This window comes from Eublepharis macularius, chromosome 1, assembly GCF_028583425.1.
Source record: "Eublepharis macularius isolate TG4126 chromosome 1, MPM_Emac_v1.0, whole genome shotgun sequence".
Taxonomy (NCBI): domain Eukaryota; kingdom Metazoa; phylum Chordata; class Lepidosauria; order Squamata; family Eublepharidae; genus Eublepharis; species Eublepharis macularius.
This window is the reverse complement of record NC_072790.1, coordinates 7,794,437-7,810,219: the sequence shown is the minus strand read 5'-3', so window position 1 is coordinate 7,810,219 and position 15,783 is coordinate 7,794,437. Positions and strand designations below refer to the sequence as shown.

The window sequence follows — 15,783 nt, the reverse complement described above, 5'->3', positions numbered from 1 at the left end:
TTTCCACCTCTCGCAGGATATTGCATTGCCTGCGTTGTTTCCTCACCCTTCCTCGAAGGGGGAGAAGGCCCTCCATTCCCTAGACTTGAAGAGGGCCATAGCCTATTACCTGGATAGGACGAAAGGATTCCGGTTGAGCCCTCACCTGTTTGTGTGCTTTGGGGCCAAGGACAAGGGTAACAGGGCTTCTTCACAGACCCTGTCTAGGTGGATTGTGACGGCCATTAGCAAGGCCTATTCCCTAGCTGGGGTGACTTGCCCACTTCATGTCAGGGCCCATTCCACGCGGTCCCAAGCATCCTCCTCGGCACTCCTCAGGGGTGTGCCTCTAGCTAACATTTGCAAAGCGGCCACATGGTCCTCTGCAGACACCTTTGTAAGGCATTATGCCATAGATGCCAATGCGGAGCAGGATGTATCTGTGGCCAAGGCTGTCCTGCACTCCCTTTTTTCCTAGGGGAGTCTTGGATGGGGTTCCTTGCGTACCTGCTGGGTACCCTTGGGTGATATGCTGTGTATATGAATATGTATATATATATATATTTATGTGTGTGTATATGTAAATACTGAGTGCGTATATATTGCTGCACAGCTTGTAGAAATGTATATATGTATGTATACATTGTTGTTGTTGTTGTTGTTGTTGTTGTTCTGTAATAAAATTGTGTTGGATTTCACCCCACCTTCCTTATTATGTGAAGCTTGGTACACTCCCATGTGTGGAAGCACAGAAGAACGAAGATGAAAACAGGGTTAACATACCTGTAACTTATGTTCATCGAGTTCTTCTGTGCTGACACACAACCCTCCCTCCTACCCCGCTGTGAATTCCAATGCACGACAATGTGATGGCTGTAACGGGAATTGGTATTTTTAAGGTGTTATGGCTAAAGTGTATTGGTCAAGCGGCGGCAAGGAGAACTGAGGGAAGGGGGCCGTTGGTCGCTGGAGGAGCATGTGACCATTTGGGCAGGAAAACGGTCGCTGAGGCGCGCGACAAACGGCCCCTTCGGAGCCATAGAAGCTATAGAAAATTCTCCGGCGGCTGGCCTGCGCCTGCGCAGTCCCCATGTGTGTCAGCACAGAAGAACTCGATGAACATAAGTTACAGGTATGTTAACCCTGTTTAAGAGTTTCTCAGGTGCAGTAACGTCCAGCACTAAGCCTGGTCAGACATTTATGATTGTGTGGGTCTTAAAGTGTGAGCTTTTGTTCATTGTCCATCTTCTGTGCAGTCCCACATGGGGACTGCGCATGTGCAGGCCTACCGATCGGAAACTTTTTCTAGCTTAGTCCACTAGGGGCCCTCGCCTCCCAGTGCGAATGAGTGCAACTTCCCTCTGAAAGACACTGGGAGGTGGTGCCCCCGACCCTCCAATTCCTTTTTTGCTGCCAGTAGAGAAGGTTCTAGTGTGATCCCCTCGTCATTGACTTTGTTTTTCTTCTAGGCCTAGTGGGTGAGCTTTCTGTAAGATGGCTGATACAGCCTTATTTAAGAACTGCGCTTCCTGTGCTAGTAAAATGACCAAGACAGACAGCCATTCTATCTGTCTGGAGTGCTTGGGCGAGGGCCACAACGTGCAGACTTGTGAGCACTGTAGAGCGTTCACCCACAAGGCCAGGGCAGAAAAAGCGAAGCACCTTAAGGCCCTCCTGTGGAAATGTGCCATGAGCGTCTGATGTCCCAAAGATTCTTCCCCTAGCGTCCGCAGGGACGACAGCTATTCAGGCCCTCGAAAAAGCCTCCCTACCTCCGGCTGACTCACTTCGGATCCGTCATCCGTCCCATCAATTGATGGCGTCCCCAGATCTGTTACGGAACTGACAAGGTCTGTGATGGTGCCAGAGTCGATGCCTTTGGGTGCTCCTAAGAAGAAGAAGAGATGGTCAGATGAGGACAAGGAGACCCCGGGATCAAGTTCCTCGGAACCGAAGAAGAAGTCTCGACCATCTAGCTCAAAGCCTAAGTCACTGAAGAGATTGGATCCGAAGAGATTGGATCCGAAACATGCGGATCCAATCAGATCGGAGCCGAGGCAACTGGAGTCGAGGTGTTCAGAGTCAAAAGAACGCTTGAAGGAGCTGTCCAAGCCTGCTCATAAGAAGGCTCAACACAAGACAAAGCACTTGGTTTCAACACCACGCACGCCTTCTCTTCGACCAGCCTCCCCTCTTTATCGCTTCTTGACTGAGGAGGGCGAACTCCAAGAGGGCTATATGTCAGATGAACCTTGGCAATCTGAATGAGAATTACACCATCGGGCTTCACCAAGAACCGGATCCTGTTGCTCACACCTCTCCAGATATGGACTTGACCTGGGAGAGCCTTATCGCACTCACTTGATTGCTTCGGGATTTGAGACTTTCGAGGAGCGTAGGCGTGCGAGGCCATCATATGACATTCCAGAGTCGGTTCTCTCTTACCGCTTGTCTGACAGAAGCAGGGAGCAGAGCCCTAACCCAGTATCGGATCTGTCTCCCGATGAGGTCATTGTCAGATCCAGTCAGGTTTCTCCCACTGAGGATTACCGAATGTACACAGAACAAATCCTTAGGATGGCCTGCTCTTTAGAGATCGAGGTGACAGCTATCGACCCCAAACCCAAGGATAAAATCCTGAAACACATTTACTCTGGGAATCCCTCTACTGTGGCATTTCTGATCATAGAGGGGTTTGTAGATCTTATCAACGCTATATGCAAGAAGCCCGCTTCTACACAACCTATGTCCAAGAGGCTGGAAGGCCTCTGCAAGAATAGAGAAGACATTTGTGCCTTTCTATTTCAATACCCTCCTCCTTCGTTGCTAGTAACAGAGGAGATGCAGTCTCGACAGCGTCAGAGCTCTTACCATACACCCTCTGACAAGGAGAGTAGAAAGCTGGATGCCTTAGGCAGGAAGTTGTACTCCTTGGCTGCCATGAATGTAAAAATTGCCAATTATGCAGCGATCATGGGAGCCTATCAGATTTTTCTATGGAGTCGCCTGTCGTCCTTCATTGATAAGTTACCCCAGGATCAGAAGGTCCTGGCAAAGCTCATTCAAGAGGAGGCGTTGAAAGTCTCTAGACAGCAGATTGATGCAGGTTGAAATGCCGCTGATACATCTGTGGGAGCATTGGCATCCTCTGTTGTTCTTTGTCGTCATGCTTGGTTGCGTACCACAGCCTTGCCCTTGGAGACAAGGAGCAAAATAGAGGACTTGCCATTTGAAGGCTCTACTCTGTTTTCCACCAAAACAGACTACTACCTCTCTCAAAAGAGGAAGGATCGCCTAACTGCCCGTTCGTATGGTGTACTCCCTAAGTATCTGCCTAACCAACGCTACCCTTACCGACAGTAGCGCCTAGATCAGCAGTCTTGCAGAGGGCAATCTGCTCGATACCAGCCGTATCCTCAGTACGGCTACCGTCACCAACAATCTCAGCAGGGGCAGTTGCACAGATGACGCCCTAACAACCATGGCAGACAAAGCCAACAACCTCCTCCTAGCAAGGAGGCTTCGAGACAAAAACAGTTTTGACTAGAGCTGGAACAGTCAGTTGTTTTGGGGGATAAGTTGGTGAACTTCCTCTCCGCTTTGGAGGAGATAACTTTTGATAGATGGGTGTTAACTATCATTCAGTTTGGTTATAAAGTTGAATTCAAATGTTACCTGTCTCAGACTGTACCCAATAATGTATCAGGCTCCTCCTTGGAGGGCTTACTGGCAGAGGTAGACCAATTATTGGCTAAGGGGGCGATACAACAGGTCCCTCCAGGGGAATCCCTGTCAGAGTTCTATTCTAACATGTTCCTGGTCGTTAAGAAAGATGGGGGTGCTAGACCTATTTTAGACCTTAGGAGGCTTAACAAGCACGTTCAGCAGAAACTATTTAAGATGGTGACGCTGAACATATTACAGCCACTTCCACAGGGTGCTTGGTTTGCCGTCTTAGATTTAAAAGATGCCTATTTTCATATAGCAATTCACCCCTCACACAGACAATTCTTACATTTTGTTTGTAATGGCAACGTTTATCGATACCGAGTGTTGCCCTTTGGCCTTTCTACGGCTCCTAGGGTCTTCACCAAGTGTATGACTGTTATAGTAGCCCACCTCAGGAGGCAGGGTTGCTTCCTTACCCCTACCTAGACGATTGGTTGCTTACCGCATCGTCAGCGGAGGCCTTGCAGGATTTTGTAGCATTGGTACTGACTTCATGTCACAAATTGGGTCTAATTGTCAACTTTAGGAAATCCTCCCTTATTCTATCTAGACAGGTTCAGTTTATAGGGGCAGTGTTAGATGGCGCACTGAACTGAGGTTCCTCCCGATTGAGAGAGACAGACAGATTTCTGGTCTCATACATCGTTTCCAACTCTGTAGGTTTCAATCTGCCTTGACCATCCAGACATTACTTGGTTTGATGGCAGCGACTACATTCTTCACCCCTTGGGCAAGATTACATATGAGGGTGCTTCAATTATAGTTCTCATCTGTACGAGATTTTGAAACTAGGGGTTTGAACAAGAGATATTCTGTTCCCAAAAGGGTTATGTGCTGTTTGTCCTGGTGGACTGAGGAGAGAAACCTACTGAGGGGTATAAACTTTGAGGCCCCTCAGATTCATGTGTCCATATCTACTGATGCCTCAACTTCGGGATGGGGTGCTCATTGCGGGACCCTGACTGCGCATGGGGAATGGCTTGTCCATGAGAGACAGTTCTACATTAATGTTCTGGAGTTATGTGCCATACGTATAGCGTTTATATCGAGAGTTTGCAGATACCATCCAGGACAAGAACGTTCAGGTCCTTACGGACAACTGCACTGCCATGTTCTGTCTGAACAAGCAGGGAGATACAGTGTCCAGGACTTTGTGCGAAGAGGCCATGAGCATTTGGGATTGGGCCATCCCCAGGGGTGTCTCTTTACAAGCAGTTCACGTTCCGGGCACGACAAATGTAACAGCAGACTCTCTGGGCAGACTGAAGTCGGAGAATCACGAGTGGTCCAGATGTATACCTGGAACCAGTGTTCGAACAATGGGGTTGTCTGGAAGTAGATCTTTTTGCGAAAGAAGGGAACCAGAAAGCATTGGCTTTCTGCTCCAGGGGAGGTCTGGGTCGCCATTCTCTGGGAGTTGCATTTCAGATTGCTTGGATGGGGCATCTATTTTACACTTTCCCTCCTTTCCCACGAATTGCTCAAGTGGTGAGCAAAATTCAGGTGGAAAAACCTCATGTTATATTAATAACACCATTTTGCCCCAGACAAGCTTGGTTCCAGCATGTGTTCCATCTAGCCAAGGGATGATGCCATCAGTTTGGTCTTCAGCTGGATCTAATCACTCACGACGGAGTATGGTTTCACAACCTACCCAGACTGAGGCTGACGGCGTGGCTTATAGGGAACTAGGGTCACTTTCTGCTAGAGTAGCAGAGGTTGTGCTGAACACGAGGAGACCAAATACTAGAAAGTCCTATGCATTTAAATGGAAAAGGGTTGTTTGGTGGGTCACACTTAAGGAGTTGGACACATTTAATTGTCAGATTTCAGACATACTAGAATTCCTGTTAACCCTAAAAGATAAGGGCTTGTCCAATTCCTCTATTAAAGTTTATCTTGCTGCTCTTTCGGCCTTCCACCCACGGGTAGATAGCAAGATGGTCTTAATGACCTTGTGGTGTTCTTTTTGGTTGGTTTTAATGGTTTTAAAATGTGGTTTTGTTATGTATGTTTTAATTTGTTGGCCACCTTGGTGGCCCCTGTGAGGACAGAAAGCTGGGATATCAATTCCTCTACTGCATCGCTTTACTTTTCCCAGCCAAACATGACTCTACTCTGAGTATACAGTAGTACTTTCCAATTAAACACAAATAGCCAATTCCATGCTATTCTTCCTGGGATTTTTCTGGGCATTGAACCAAATATTCATAACTCTTTTTACAGCAAACAATACATTTGGTTATCTCGTTCAAGGCTAAACTCAGAGCACTAAAACAAGGAAAAATATGCAGGCTGGTAACTTCTCCCAGCAGGCCTGACCTCGTCAGATCTTGGAAGCAAAGCAGGCTTGGCCTTGGCTAATAATTGGATGGGAGACCTCTGAAGAAGACCAGAGTCATTATGCAGAGGCAGGCAACAGCCTGTCTCTTGCTTTGAAAACCCCAGCAGGGGTTGCTGTAGGCCAGCTATGACCTGACAGCACTCTCCACCACCACCAACTTCTCATAAACAATTCTAAGATCCAAAGTTAATTCAGACCCAGTAATATGGATCAAATGGAAGCAAGCATCTCCGGTGGAGGTTTTTAAGCTGAAGCTAGATGGCCATCTGACAGCAATGCTGATTCTGAGAATCTAGGCAGATCATGAGAGGGAGGGCAGGAAGGGTTATATCAGTGCTTAGTTCTTGTGACCCCTTCTTACATGCCCAGGGTAAAGCCAATCACCACTTTGGGGTCAGGAAGCAATTTTCCCCATGTCAGTTTGGCTAGGGATCCTGATGGTGTTTTGCCATCTTCTGGGCATGGAGCAGGGGTCACTGGGGTGGGGGGTGGGGGGGAGGTATTTGTGAATTTCCTGCATTGCGCAGGGGAGTGGACTAGATGACCCTGGAGGTCCCTTCCAACTCTGTGATTCTAAGCCTAGAGAAACGTGAATATGACCGATGTAGTATACATGATTGACTTTAAATTTCACTGAACATGGATACATTCATTCATTTCGTTTTCTCTCCCCGTAATGCAGCCATTCAATGTCAAGGGACAGAGGACAGTCCGGCAGTGGAGTTTACAGCAACATTGGTCCTCCAGGAACTTACAATCAAGGAAGCTCCTACAGACCCCTGCTGAGCAGACCCCAACAGATCCCAAAGCTGCTTGCAAGTAAGCTTTTCATTTACCCTTCCGCTTCATCATTTGGCCAGGTCACAGTGGAATTGGATGGAATCTTGTTGATTTTTCTCTTCTGCATTTGTTAAAACAAGGACAGCTCTCCTGTTGTACAGCACAATTGTTCTTTGATTGTTTCACTGCTTTTAACAGATTACTGCTTGACTGTCTTCTCCATACATCCCCATGCACCAACTAGGGTGACCCACAAGGCATCTACTAGAGCTGCTCCCACGTTGTGGAATGGGCTCCCTGAGGAGGTGATGGAGGGCGCTACCTTTAAAAGTTTTTAGGAGGCACTGTGAGGCCTTTGTAGCTGTGAGGAATGGCTTGTTTTCTTGGGGAGAGGGATTAAGGGGTTTTGTCGTATGCTTTTAATCTTGAATTTGCACACCTCCTGGAGCCCCAAGGGAAAGGGTGGTATAAATATTTTAGTAAATAAAATTTCTCACAAACCAGGTTAAAAATTAGCGTAGTACAGTGGCTTAAAAGGTGACCAAGGAAGTGCCCAGTTTAAGTCTCACCTAAATCAGAAACTTGCTTGGTGGTTTTAGGCAAGTTTCAGCTTCCTATCTGAAATATGATAATACCAGACTACCTTACAGGACTGTTGTAAAGAATGCAGATATAGTGTGTGTCTAAAACACTATTAATTATATTAAAGAATGCTAGAGCCAGTGTGGTGTAGTTGTTAAAGTGTTAGAATAGCATCTGGAAGACCCAGACTCAAATCCCCGCCAGCCACGGAAGCTCGCTGGGTGAATTTGGGCCAGTCACACAGTCTCAGCCTAACCAGTCTGACGAGGATGTTGTAAGGATGATTGGAGGAGAGAAGAATGACGTGAGCTGCTTTATGTCCCCATTGGGGAGAAAGGTGGGGTATATATACAAGGTAAATAAATATAATAAAAGTATTAGAATGATTTTTGCTTATTCTGAACTTGCTGTCCTGGCTTTCTGCAAATGATGCAAAACCGAATTATTCAAGAAGGCTTTTTACTCAGATAGGAGGGCTGTATTGTAGGGAGGGGATCTCAGATGATCCGCTAATGAGTTAGGAACCATAGACTTCCCCACTATATTGTATTGGATTCCTGCTAATCCTGTGTCTTTGTGAACTTGTACCTATTTACCCTATGGCATTGTTTATGGAAATGTTCCTGATGTTTACTGTACTAATCTCACACTGTGTAATCCGCCTTGAGTCTCAGTGAAAAAAGCAGACTATAAATGACATAAATAAACAAATTAGTGCTCTACAACTACCAATTCAAGGAAATTCTGTGCTAAAGTAACTTTCTAAAATGTATAGCCCACTTTTTTTAAAAAAAAGCAGCTCTCTGCTTTCGGGATATTCCTTCCCCATCAGCTTGACTGCTGAATACTTATTGCAGAGGTTACTGGGGAGCATTTTAAGGACACACACAGTTGATGTGAACTGTGGCCTGACATTGCCCAGTATAAATTGTGTTCCCCATTGACTGTTCTTTTTGAAGAAATAATATTTGATAATAAAATTCATCCTTGCTAATAGGAATATTCATCCCTGCTAATTTTTTTAATCTGAAAATTTTAATTCCTGCTAACCTTTTAATCTGAAAAAATTATCTGGCAAAATTATTCTGTTCCTTTTTCTGTTTTTTCTGTTCTTTTTGATCCTTCCTTCCTTCCTTTTGAAGAAATGCAGAGAAATTAACCTTTTGGGCTTGGTGAAAGAGGCTATGTATTTTTTCAGGTGGTCTTGTTACATGTGAATCACAACTGGAGTCTAGCCGGTTGATAGTCAATCCAATCTAAGCTCTCTAAACTCACACCAGGGGTGGGGGGTGGGAGTCTTGTTCCCCGATTTGACCCTGATGTGCCAATTTTCAGATGATGAGTAATTGTATGCTGATAGTTGGAGGGAGTCGAGTGGAGTCTGATAGTATTCTAGGAGAATGGCAGGTTTGGTTGCTGTTGTCCAGTATCTGATTTTATTACTTTCATTTCAGTCCATAAACTTCTCAATTAACTGCCTTTCCACTAATCAGAAAAAAGACATATTCCAATCAGTAAACATGAAGCCTTGGCTTTGATTGCTATGCTGATTACACAAAGCATCACTTGAGTCGTAACTGGAGAGGGTGGCTCAAATCATTCCAGGAATTGCTTACATTTTCAACGAAAAGAATAAGTAACTGTCACTCCTCTAGTGGTCAGTCCCTTGTGGAAGCCGCTGTGTCTAGTCATTTTTATGCCCCTTCTTTCAGTTAATTTTCTTAGAAAACATAATGGCTGGTGAAAAGTTGGTGTCAAACTTTTACCCTTTTGAATTTTGATGAATTGTGTTTATCTGCAATACTCCAAGCCGACTGTGTTCCTTTGCATGGAGGAGGGGCAGTGGCAGAGCCTCTGCTTGGCATGCAGAAGGTCCCAGGTTCAATCCCCAGCATCTCCAGTGGAAAGGGTCAGGCAGCAGGTGATGTGACACCCTGACACCCTGGAGAGCCGCTGCTGGTCTGAGTAGACAATACTGACCTTGATGGACCCTGGGTTTTCAACTTCGTTTTCAACAGAGAAACAAATAGTTTTCAGTAAAGGTTTCTTGTGCCAGGTTTCACTCCACAGCAAATGTTTTAGAGCCGCATTTAGAAACTGTAAAGGAAATAAGCTTATAGTGGTGGTGGTGGAAGTGCTGACGAAAGAATCTAAAGGCAGCATTACCAACAAAATTTATCCTAATCCCAAATCCATCCATCCCGTTCTTACCATGAAAAGTACATGATTCTAAAGACAGAGGTGTGGTTCCAAAGAACTATGATCAGTAGAGTTGCCAGGTCTGTGCCTGGGAGATTTTTGGGGTGGGTTTTTAGCTCTTGGGATTTTTTTTTACAGGTTAGTGTGTCAGTCCTAGGGTGGCAGTCCCTGGCAGTTAGACCCACCCCCCCAAGCCCCTCACAGCAAGCATGTAGGTGCATTGGTTGAAGAAACTTTATTCAGAGATCTATTCAGTTCAGGTGTACACTCATAGGTAGAAGTTGGCAGAAGTGATTATTCAATAGGACTACTGATTCTAGGGGACATTCTCCTGCCCTCTGGCCCGTTTGCATTCAGGTGCGAAAACCCAAAAAGTTACATGGGAACAGAGTAGTTTAGTCTAGACAAAGTACAGAGTGGAATCATTCCCTCCTGTGAAAAAGATACATTTCAGTGCACAGCTACAGCTCCAGTCCAAGGACACTCAGAAGTGAAAGTGCATATTTCTTAGAGATAACAAGAGGCCACTGGCTCCTCTGGAAATTAGTATTAGCAGTCTAGGTGACTTACATAAAATGCATAAGATACTGATATAATGCCAAAGTTAAATATTGTATGTGTTTAAGATGCAGTGCAAGATGCATAACACAATAATGGCATGGATGCTTATATCATTCTCAGCATAAGATGCAGAACACAACAGTGGCATGGATGCTTGCATACATGACAGTAAGAGTAGGTGACTTGGAAGGGAAATGTTTAGTGAGAAAGAGTGGGGATGGAAGCTGCTGGAAGTGACATCACTTCTGGTCAACATTCTAGGAGCCCCCCAAATCTCTGTAGAAAAAAAATATAGAGATTTGGGAGGGATACTTAGAATGTTGACCAAATGTTATGTCATTTCCAGAGTAAAACGCCATTCCCTGTTCCCTTTTCTTCCACCGCAACTATGAGCAGTAGCAGGCAAGGTGAGCACAGAAAAACACAAAACTTGAAAGATATACTAGTACACTCCTCCTTTGAGGAAACCTCTAATAACTCCCAAGAGGTCATCTCCCCTGTGGGAGTTGTAATATTTGCTCTCTTACCATTATTAATTCAATCACAAATAGACCTTTATATTCTTCAACTTCCTCTACTTGTAAAACGTCACATGTGGTCTACTTAATACAATGTAGCTGCCCATTGATATACATTGGCAGTACTACTTGTCCTTTAAAACTTCGAGTTCAGGAGCACTTGTCAAGGATTTGGCATAAAGTAACAGAAGCCCCTCTTGGTGAACATTTTATTAAGTTCCATGGTACGCAGAAGGACTTTAAGGTTTCTGTCCTGGAGGTCTTAGATGCAACGAAGCATGTGAATGCGGAACAGAAACTATTACAGCTAGAGTCCCGATGGATCTTTTGGCTGAATAGTTTAGCACCTTACGGCTTGAATAAAGTACTGGATTTTACGTGTTATTTATTAATATGAATTTTGAATGGAGCTAGGAAACTCTAGGCTGCTGTCCCTTTAAGGGAAAGAATGTTTAAATTGCCTTGTTCTAAAGGAGCCGCCTGCGGCGTCAGACCGTCCTTGGAATACCGATATGGTGGAGTGAGATTGTCTGAAGCAGTTGCTGTGACTAGTTGGTTCATAATGACATTTAATGAAATTTACAAACTAGTGCGTGAATGGCTAGTATATTATATTATGTTGCTCAACAGAAAAATGCCTGTGGAGAAGTGTTTGTACGAAACGGGATTGGATAATGTATGCTGGCAAAACCCGTAGGCGTGGCTCTTGGCAGTCTTGCAGCTTCGGATGATGGACTTTACTACCATTTGATCATTTTGACTTGAGTGCCTTTGAGCACCATTATGAATGAACTGTTGAATATTATTGTTGAATGAATTGTTTTGTCTATTTCTCCCACCATTTGGATATTGTTGTAAAAATTGGATTTCATATGTATGAGATGATAGTTTGATAGATATTTATTGTAGATTTTTCTCTTTTTTTAATTAATTATTTAATAACAATAAATTTATTGTTATTAAATAACAATTGTATTGTTCATACAATTGTTCATACAGTTGTATTATTCATACAATCATGAATTTGCAGTCATGAAATTGTAGATTTTTGATGGAATTGTTACAGCTATTTATTACTATTTATTGATGAAATTCTGCACTTTTGGCACTTCGGGCACTTCATATATATTTTTAAAAAATTAAAAATAGCTTTCATGGTGTACTCCGGGAAGGTTGGTGTCAGGACCAGACTGCTTTCTTGTGTACCTTTGCTTAACCGACTCCATTTTTAATCCTTTCAGTGTTTAAGTACTCTCTTCCAGGTGCCAAGGTTCCCAGGCAGCTATCTCACAGAAAAGGATTGTTTTGGCTACCGACGTTCCACCAAGAACCGGCCTTGGGAAGTTTCCGCGCTTCTGGCTTCAAAGGGGTTGTTTTGAGAACTGTGGGGGGAGGTTGGGCCTGCTGTGATCTGTTACTCTGTTCCTCATGCTTTGCCTTTCATTGGTAACAATGCATATGTACCATCCTGGATTTTGTATTCAGGCTCGTGGACTATAATGAACTAATTCTTCAGTAAAAGCCTTTTGGAAACAATGGACTGTTGTCTAATTGCAGGAGGTAGTCTGGAGTAAGAACGTTATCTAGCCACAAGTCTGACATTTTGTTACCAATCAAATTTTCCAATGCCTAAGCCGGATCAGACGGAATCCAAAGCTGTCCCTGTCAGGGATCCTTTGTTTGACCCGTATGCCTCCCCCGGCTCTCAAGGCTCGGACTCTCAAATACCTGCACCGAGGGAGAATAACTCCTCGGTTACAACGATCTATACCCTTGCTCCAAGCAGGGCTGATACCCAGCCTCGGGCCACAGCTCTCCCACTGCTGTCGCTGCCTACCCCGACACAGTGGGGTGCGAGACCAAGGGAAACGAGGGATAGGAGGGCCAGCGCGATGTTCACGCATTTACAGCTGGATAGTCGGCGTAGCCTGGAATCCATCCCCGAGCAAACCGGTGATCAACCTTGGCTATATTGGAATAGGTCGACCGAACAATCGGAGTGGGACACGTCCCGCCGTGGCACCCTGAGTTGGGATTATGCGGAAGTCGCCCCGTGGTCGGGGCAACAAGAAGTAAGTGAGCACCAGTGGGTGCAACTGCAGAGCAGAACGATAGCCATTGACTCAGGGATTTCGGCAATCACCGGCCTGACAAAAGGAGTTTTAGCCGCGAGGTCCCAAGAGGAGCGAGGAGACGAGACACCCTTGCCTTGGCAGCAAATGCTCACCACGGGATCGCGGACTGAAACTAGGCAAACCTCGCAGACTGCCGGAGCTGCTGAGGGGGAAGAAACTATGGATAGAGTGCAGCTTTTGGAAAGCAGACTCATAAATATGGAAGAAAGTTTGGCTAGTGCCGTCCACCTGCTGTCAGTGCTAGTTGCGGGGGACAGCGGTCGTGATCGGCCCGCTGGATTACCAGACATCAGTCAGAGTTTGGCCAACCTTCAAACGCTCCTACCTCGGCCGGGGGGCCCTATTCAACCCTGGCCGCAGCAGCCACCAGAGACGGGAGATGATGACTCGGTTACCGGAGAAGGACCCGGCCCAGATAACCCGTGTCCAGATGATTCCCATCCTGACCAACCGGTCAGACCAGGTGACGATGGGACCAGTGGAGGGGGTGACGGGCCGCAGCCGGGAGATCCCCGTCCCACCACTCCTACCAACGGCGGAGGAGAACCGCTACAGCCGGCGGCCCCGCTTCTCCCTCCAACCACGACACAAGCGGACCAGCCGGTAGCCCCTCCACCTACAACGCAAGCGAACCAACCGCCAAGCATACCAGGAGGGACCACACCTCGAGTAATTCCAGGGACGGGACCAACGCCAGGGCCGCGAGGGGATACGGTACCTCTCCAACCCATTTCTCCCCATCCGCTACCATTACGGCCGGCCCCTCATCAGCCGCTGCCTAGAGGGGAACCAGCACCCGTTCGGCCAACGCGACCTATGCCGAGAGGACTCCCCCAGCCGCTTCCGGGAGTGCCTCCACCGCGCCAGCCGCAACCGTACCAGCCGCAACCGCACCCGCAGCAACCTCTACCACAGCTGCCGCCAGCTCCACGACAACCCCCTTTACAACTCGGCCCACTCGATGTCTATCCAATGCCGGCACCGGCCCCTCGACAAGATCTTCCAATGGGTTGGGTCAAGTTGGATGCTACGTTCGATGGGGACCCTTCCAAATTGGGATTTTTTCTAGTACAAGTAGTACAATTTTTTAATCGTTGGGGGCATCTTTTCGGAAGTGAAGCTAGTCAAATCGAACATCTGGGGTCACGTCTTCAAGGCAAAGCAGCTGACTGGTATGTAGGACTGTATAACGTGGGGGCCCCTGAGTTAGATACACTCCAAGGGCTGGTAGACGCAATCCGAGCTCAATATGAGGATCCCCTAGAAGAAACCAGAGCCCGAACAGAATTGCAGGCTATCAGGCAAGGCAGCATGTCGGCTAGAGACTATGCCGCAAAATTCCGACAACTCGCTGCCAAATGCCCAAGGTGTGAGGAATCCACCAAGATTATCATGTTTAAACAGGGTTTAAACCCTAGATTGCTGGACAGAGCTTTAATGCAAGATAATCCTCCTACACTGTTAGGGTGGATACAATTGACCTGTGAAGTAGAAAACCGTCTGATGGAAGTTCGTTTGGTGGAGCAACACCAACAACCTCCGGGCCAAAGACGCTCCTCCACTCCTGCTCGAGGGAGCCGGGGGGCTGGCTACGCTATCCGTGGAGCGAGAGATGCTAGATGGCAACAAGGATTGTGTTTGCAGTGTGGACAAAGTGGTCATTTTGCAGCGCAATGTCCTTATCGGCCTGTGCAAAGACCTCTACTCCAACTCAGACGCCCAGCCCCCGCTGCCTACCCGGCGCCACCGCGCCCTACCCCAGCCCCCAGAACGGCAAGAGGTAGGGGAGCGCCGAGAAGAAATCCCCCTGAGAGGGGGCTAGAACTGGAAGAAGTTATGGAATATGATCCAACGGCGATGGTGGGAGGGGAGAATCCAGAAAGCCCCTCCTCGGGAAATGAAATGGATCTGTCGTGAAAGGACCCAAACAGCAGATCAAACCTCAGTCAGTTCCGGTTCCGAACCGACCGTATGGGTCCATACTCTTCATACCAGTGACTTTAGTGAATTCCGACAGAAAGATGCACATCCGGGTACAAGCCCTCATTGATTCGGGCTGCTCTAGAGACATTATTGCACCAGCTTTGGTAAACGGACTAGTGCTCCCTGTCAAAGAATTAGACATACCGGTCATTTTCGAGCAAATGGATGGCACTAACATGAATCCAGTGACTACAGAAACCATGCCAATCATCACAGGCATGGGGCAACATTGGGAAAAAAGATCTTTCGTTATTAGTGCCACCGCGAAGTACCCTTTGATCCTGGGGAGCCGGTGGTTATGCGATCATAACCCCTACATCAACTGGGCAGAGGGAAGCATCACATTCACCCATGAGTCATGCAAAAGTCATCGGTGGGATCAAAATTGGGGAAAAGATCCGACCACAACCGAACCGGCTCTCCTCTCCCAGGAAGAAATCAACCTAATACCCAAACAATACAGGGCGTACACCCAAGCCTTCACAGAAGAAGAAGCCAACTCGTTACCTCCTCACAGGAGGACAGACTGTGCTGTGGAAATTTTACCTGGCGCCTCGCTGCCCAAAGGCCGCCTATACCCTATGAGTCCCAACGAAAGAGAGGAGCTCCGCAAATTCATCGACCTCAACCTTCAAAGAGGATTTATTCGGCCAGCTAACAGTCCCCATGCAGCGCCAGTACTTTTTGTAAAGAAGAAAGATGGGGGCTTGAGATTATGCACGGACTTTCGAGGTCTTAATGCGGTCTCTTCCAGCAATGCCTACCCTATTCCGCTCATAAGAGATCTACTCAACGTCGTGGCTCAAGGTAAGATCTTTACGAAATTAGATTTGAAAGATGCTTACTTTCACGTTCGTATTCGAGAGGGGGATGAATGGAAAACGGCCTTCAACACATCACTCGGCCAATATGAATACTTAGTTATGCCTTTCGGCCTGGCCGGAGCCCCCTCAGTTTTCATGTCCATGATTAA

At 46.7% G+C, this 15,783-nt stretch overlaps 1 protein-coding gene across 1 annotated transcript in view; it reads left to right on the top strand.

The window, feature by feature from the left end:
* Window positions 1-15,783, top strand: part of LOC129344673 (5'-3' exoribonuclease 2-like) — a 66,937-nt gene that overhangs the window by 45,892 nt on the left and 5,262 nt on the right. The window contains exons 23-25 of the mRNA XM_055001502.1: window positions 6,735-6,871; window positions 13,085-13,430; window positions 13,599-13,790. Coding sequence (XP_054857477.1) covers window positions 6,735-6,871; window positions 13,085-13,430; window positions 13,599-13,790 — 675 coding nt within the window. The remainder of the gene's footprint in view (window positions 1-6,734; window positions 6,872-13,084; window positions 13,431-13,598; window positions 13,791-15,783) is intronic.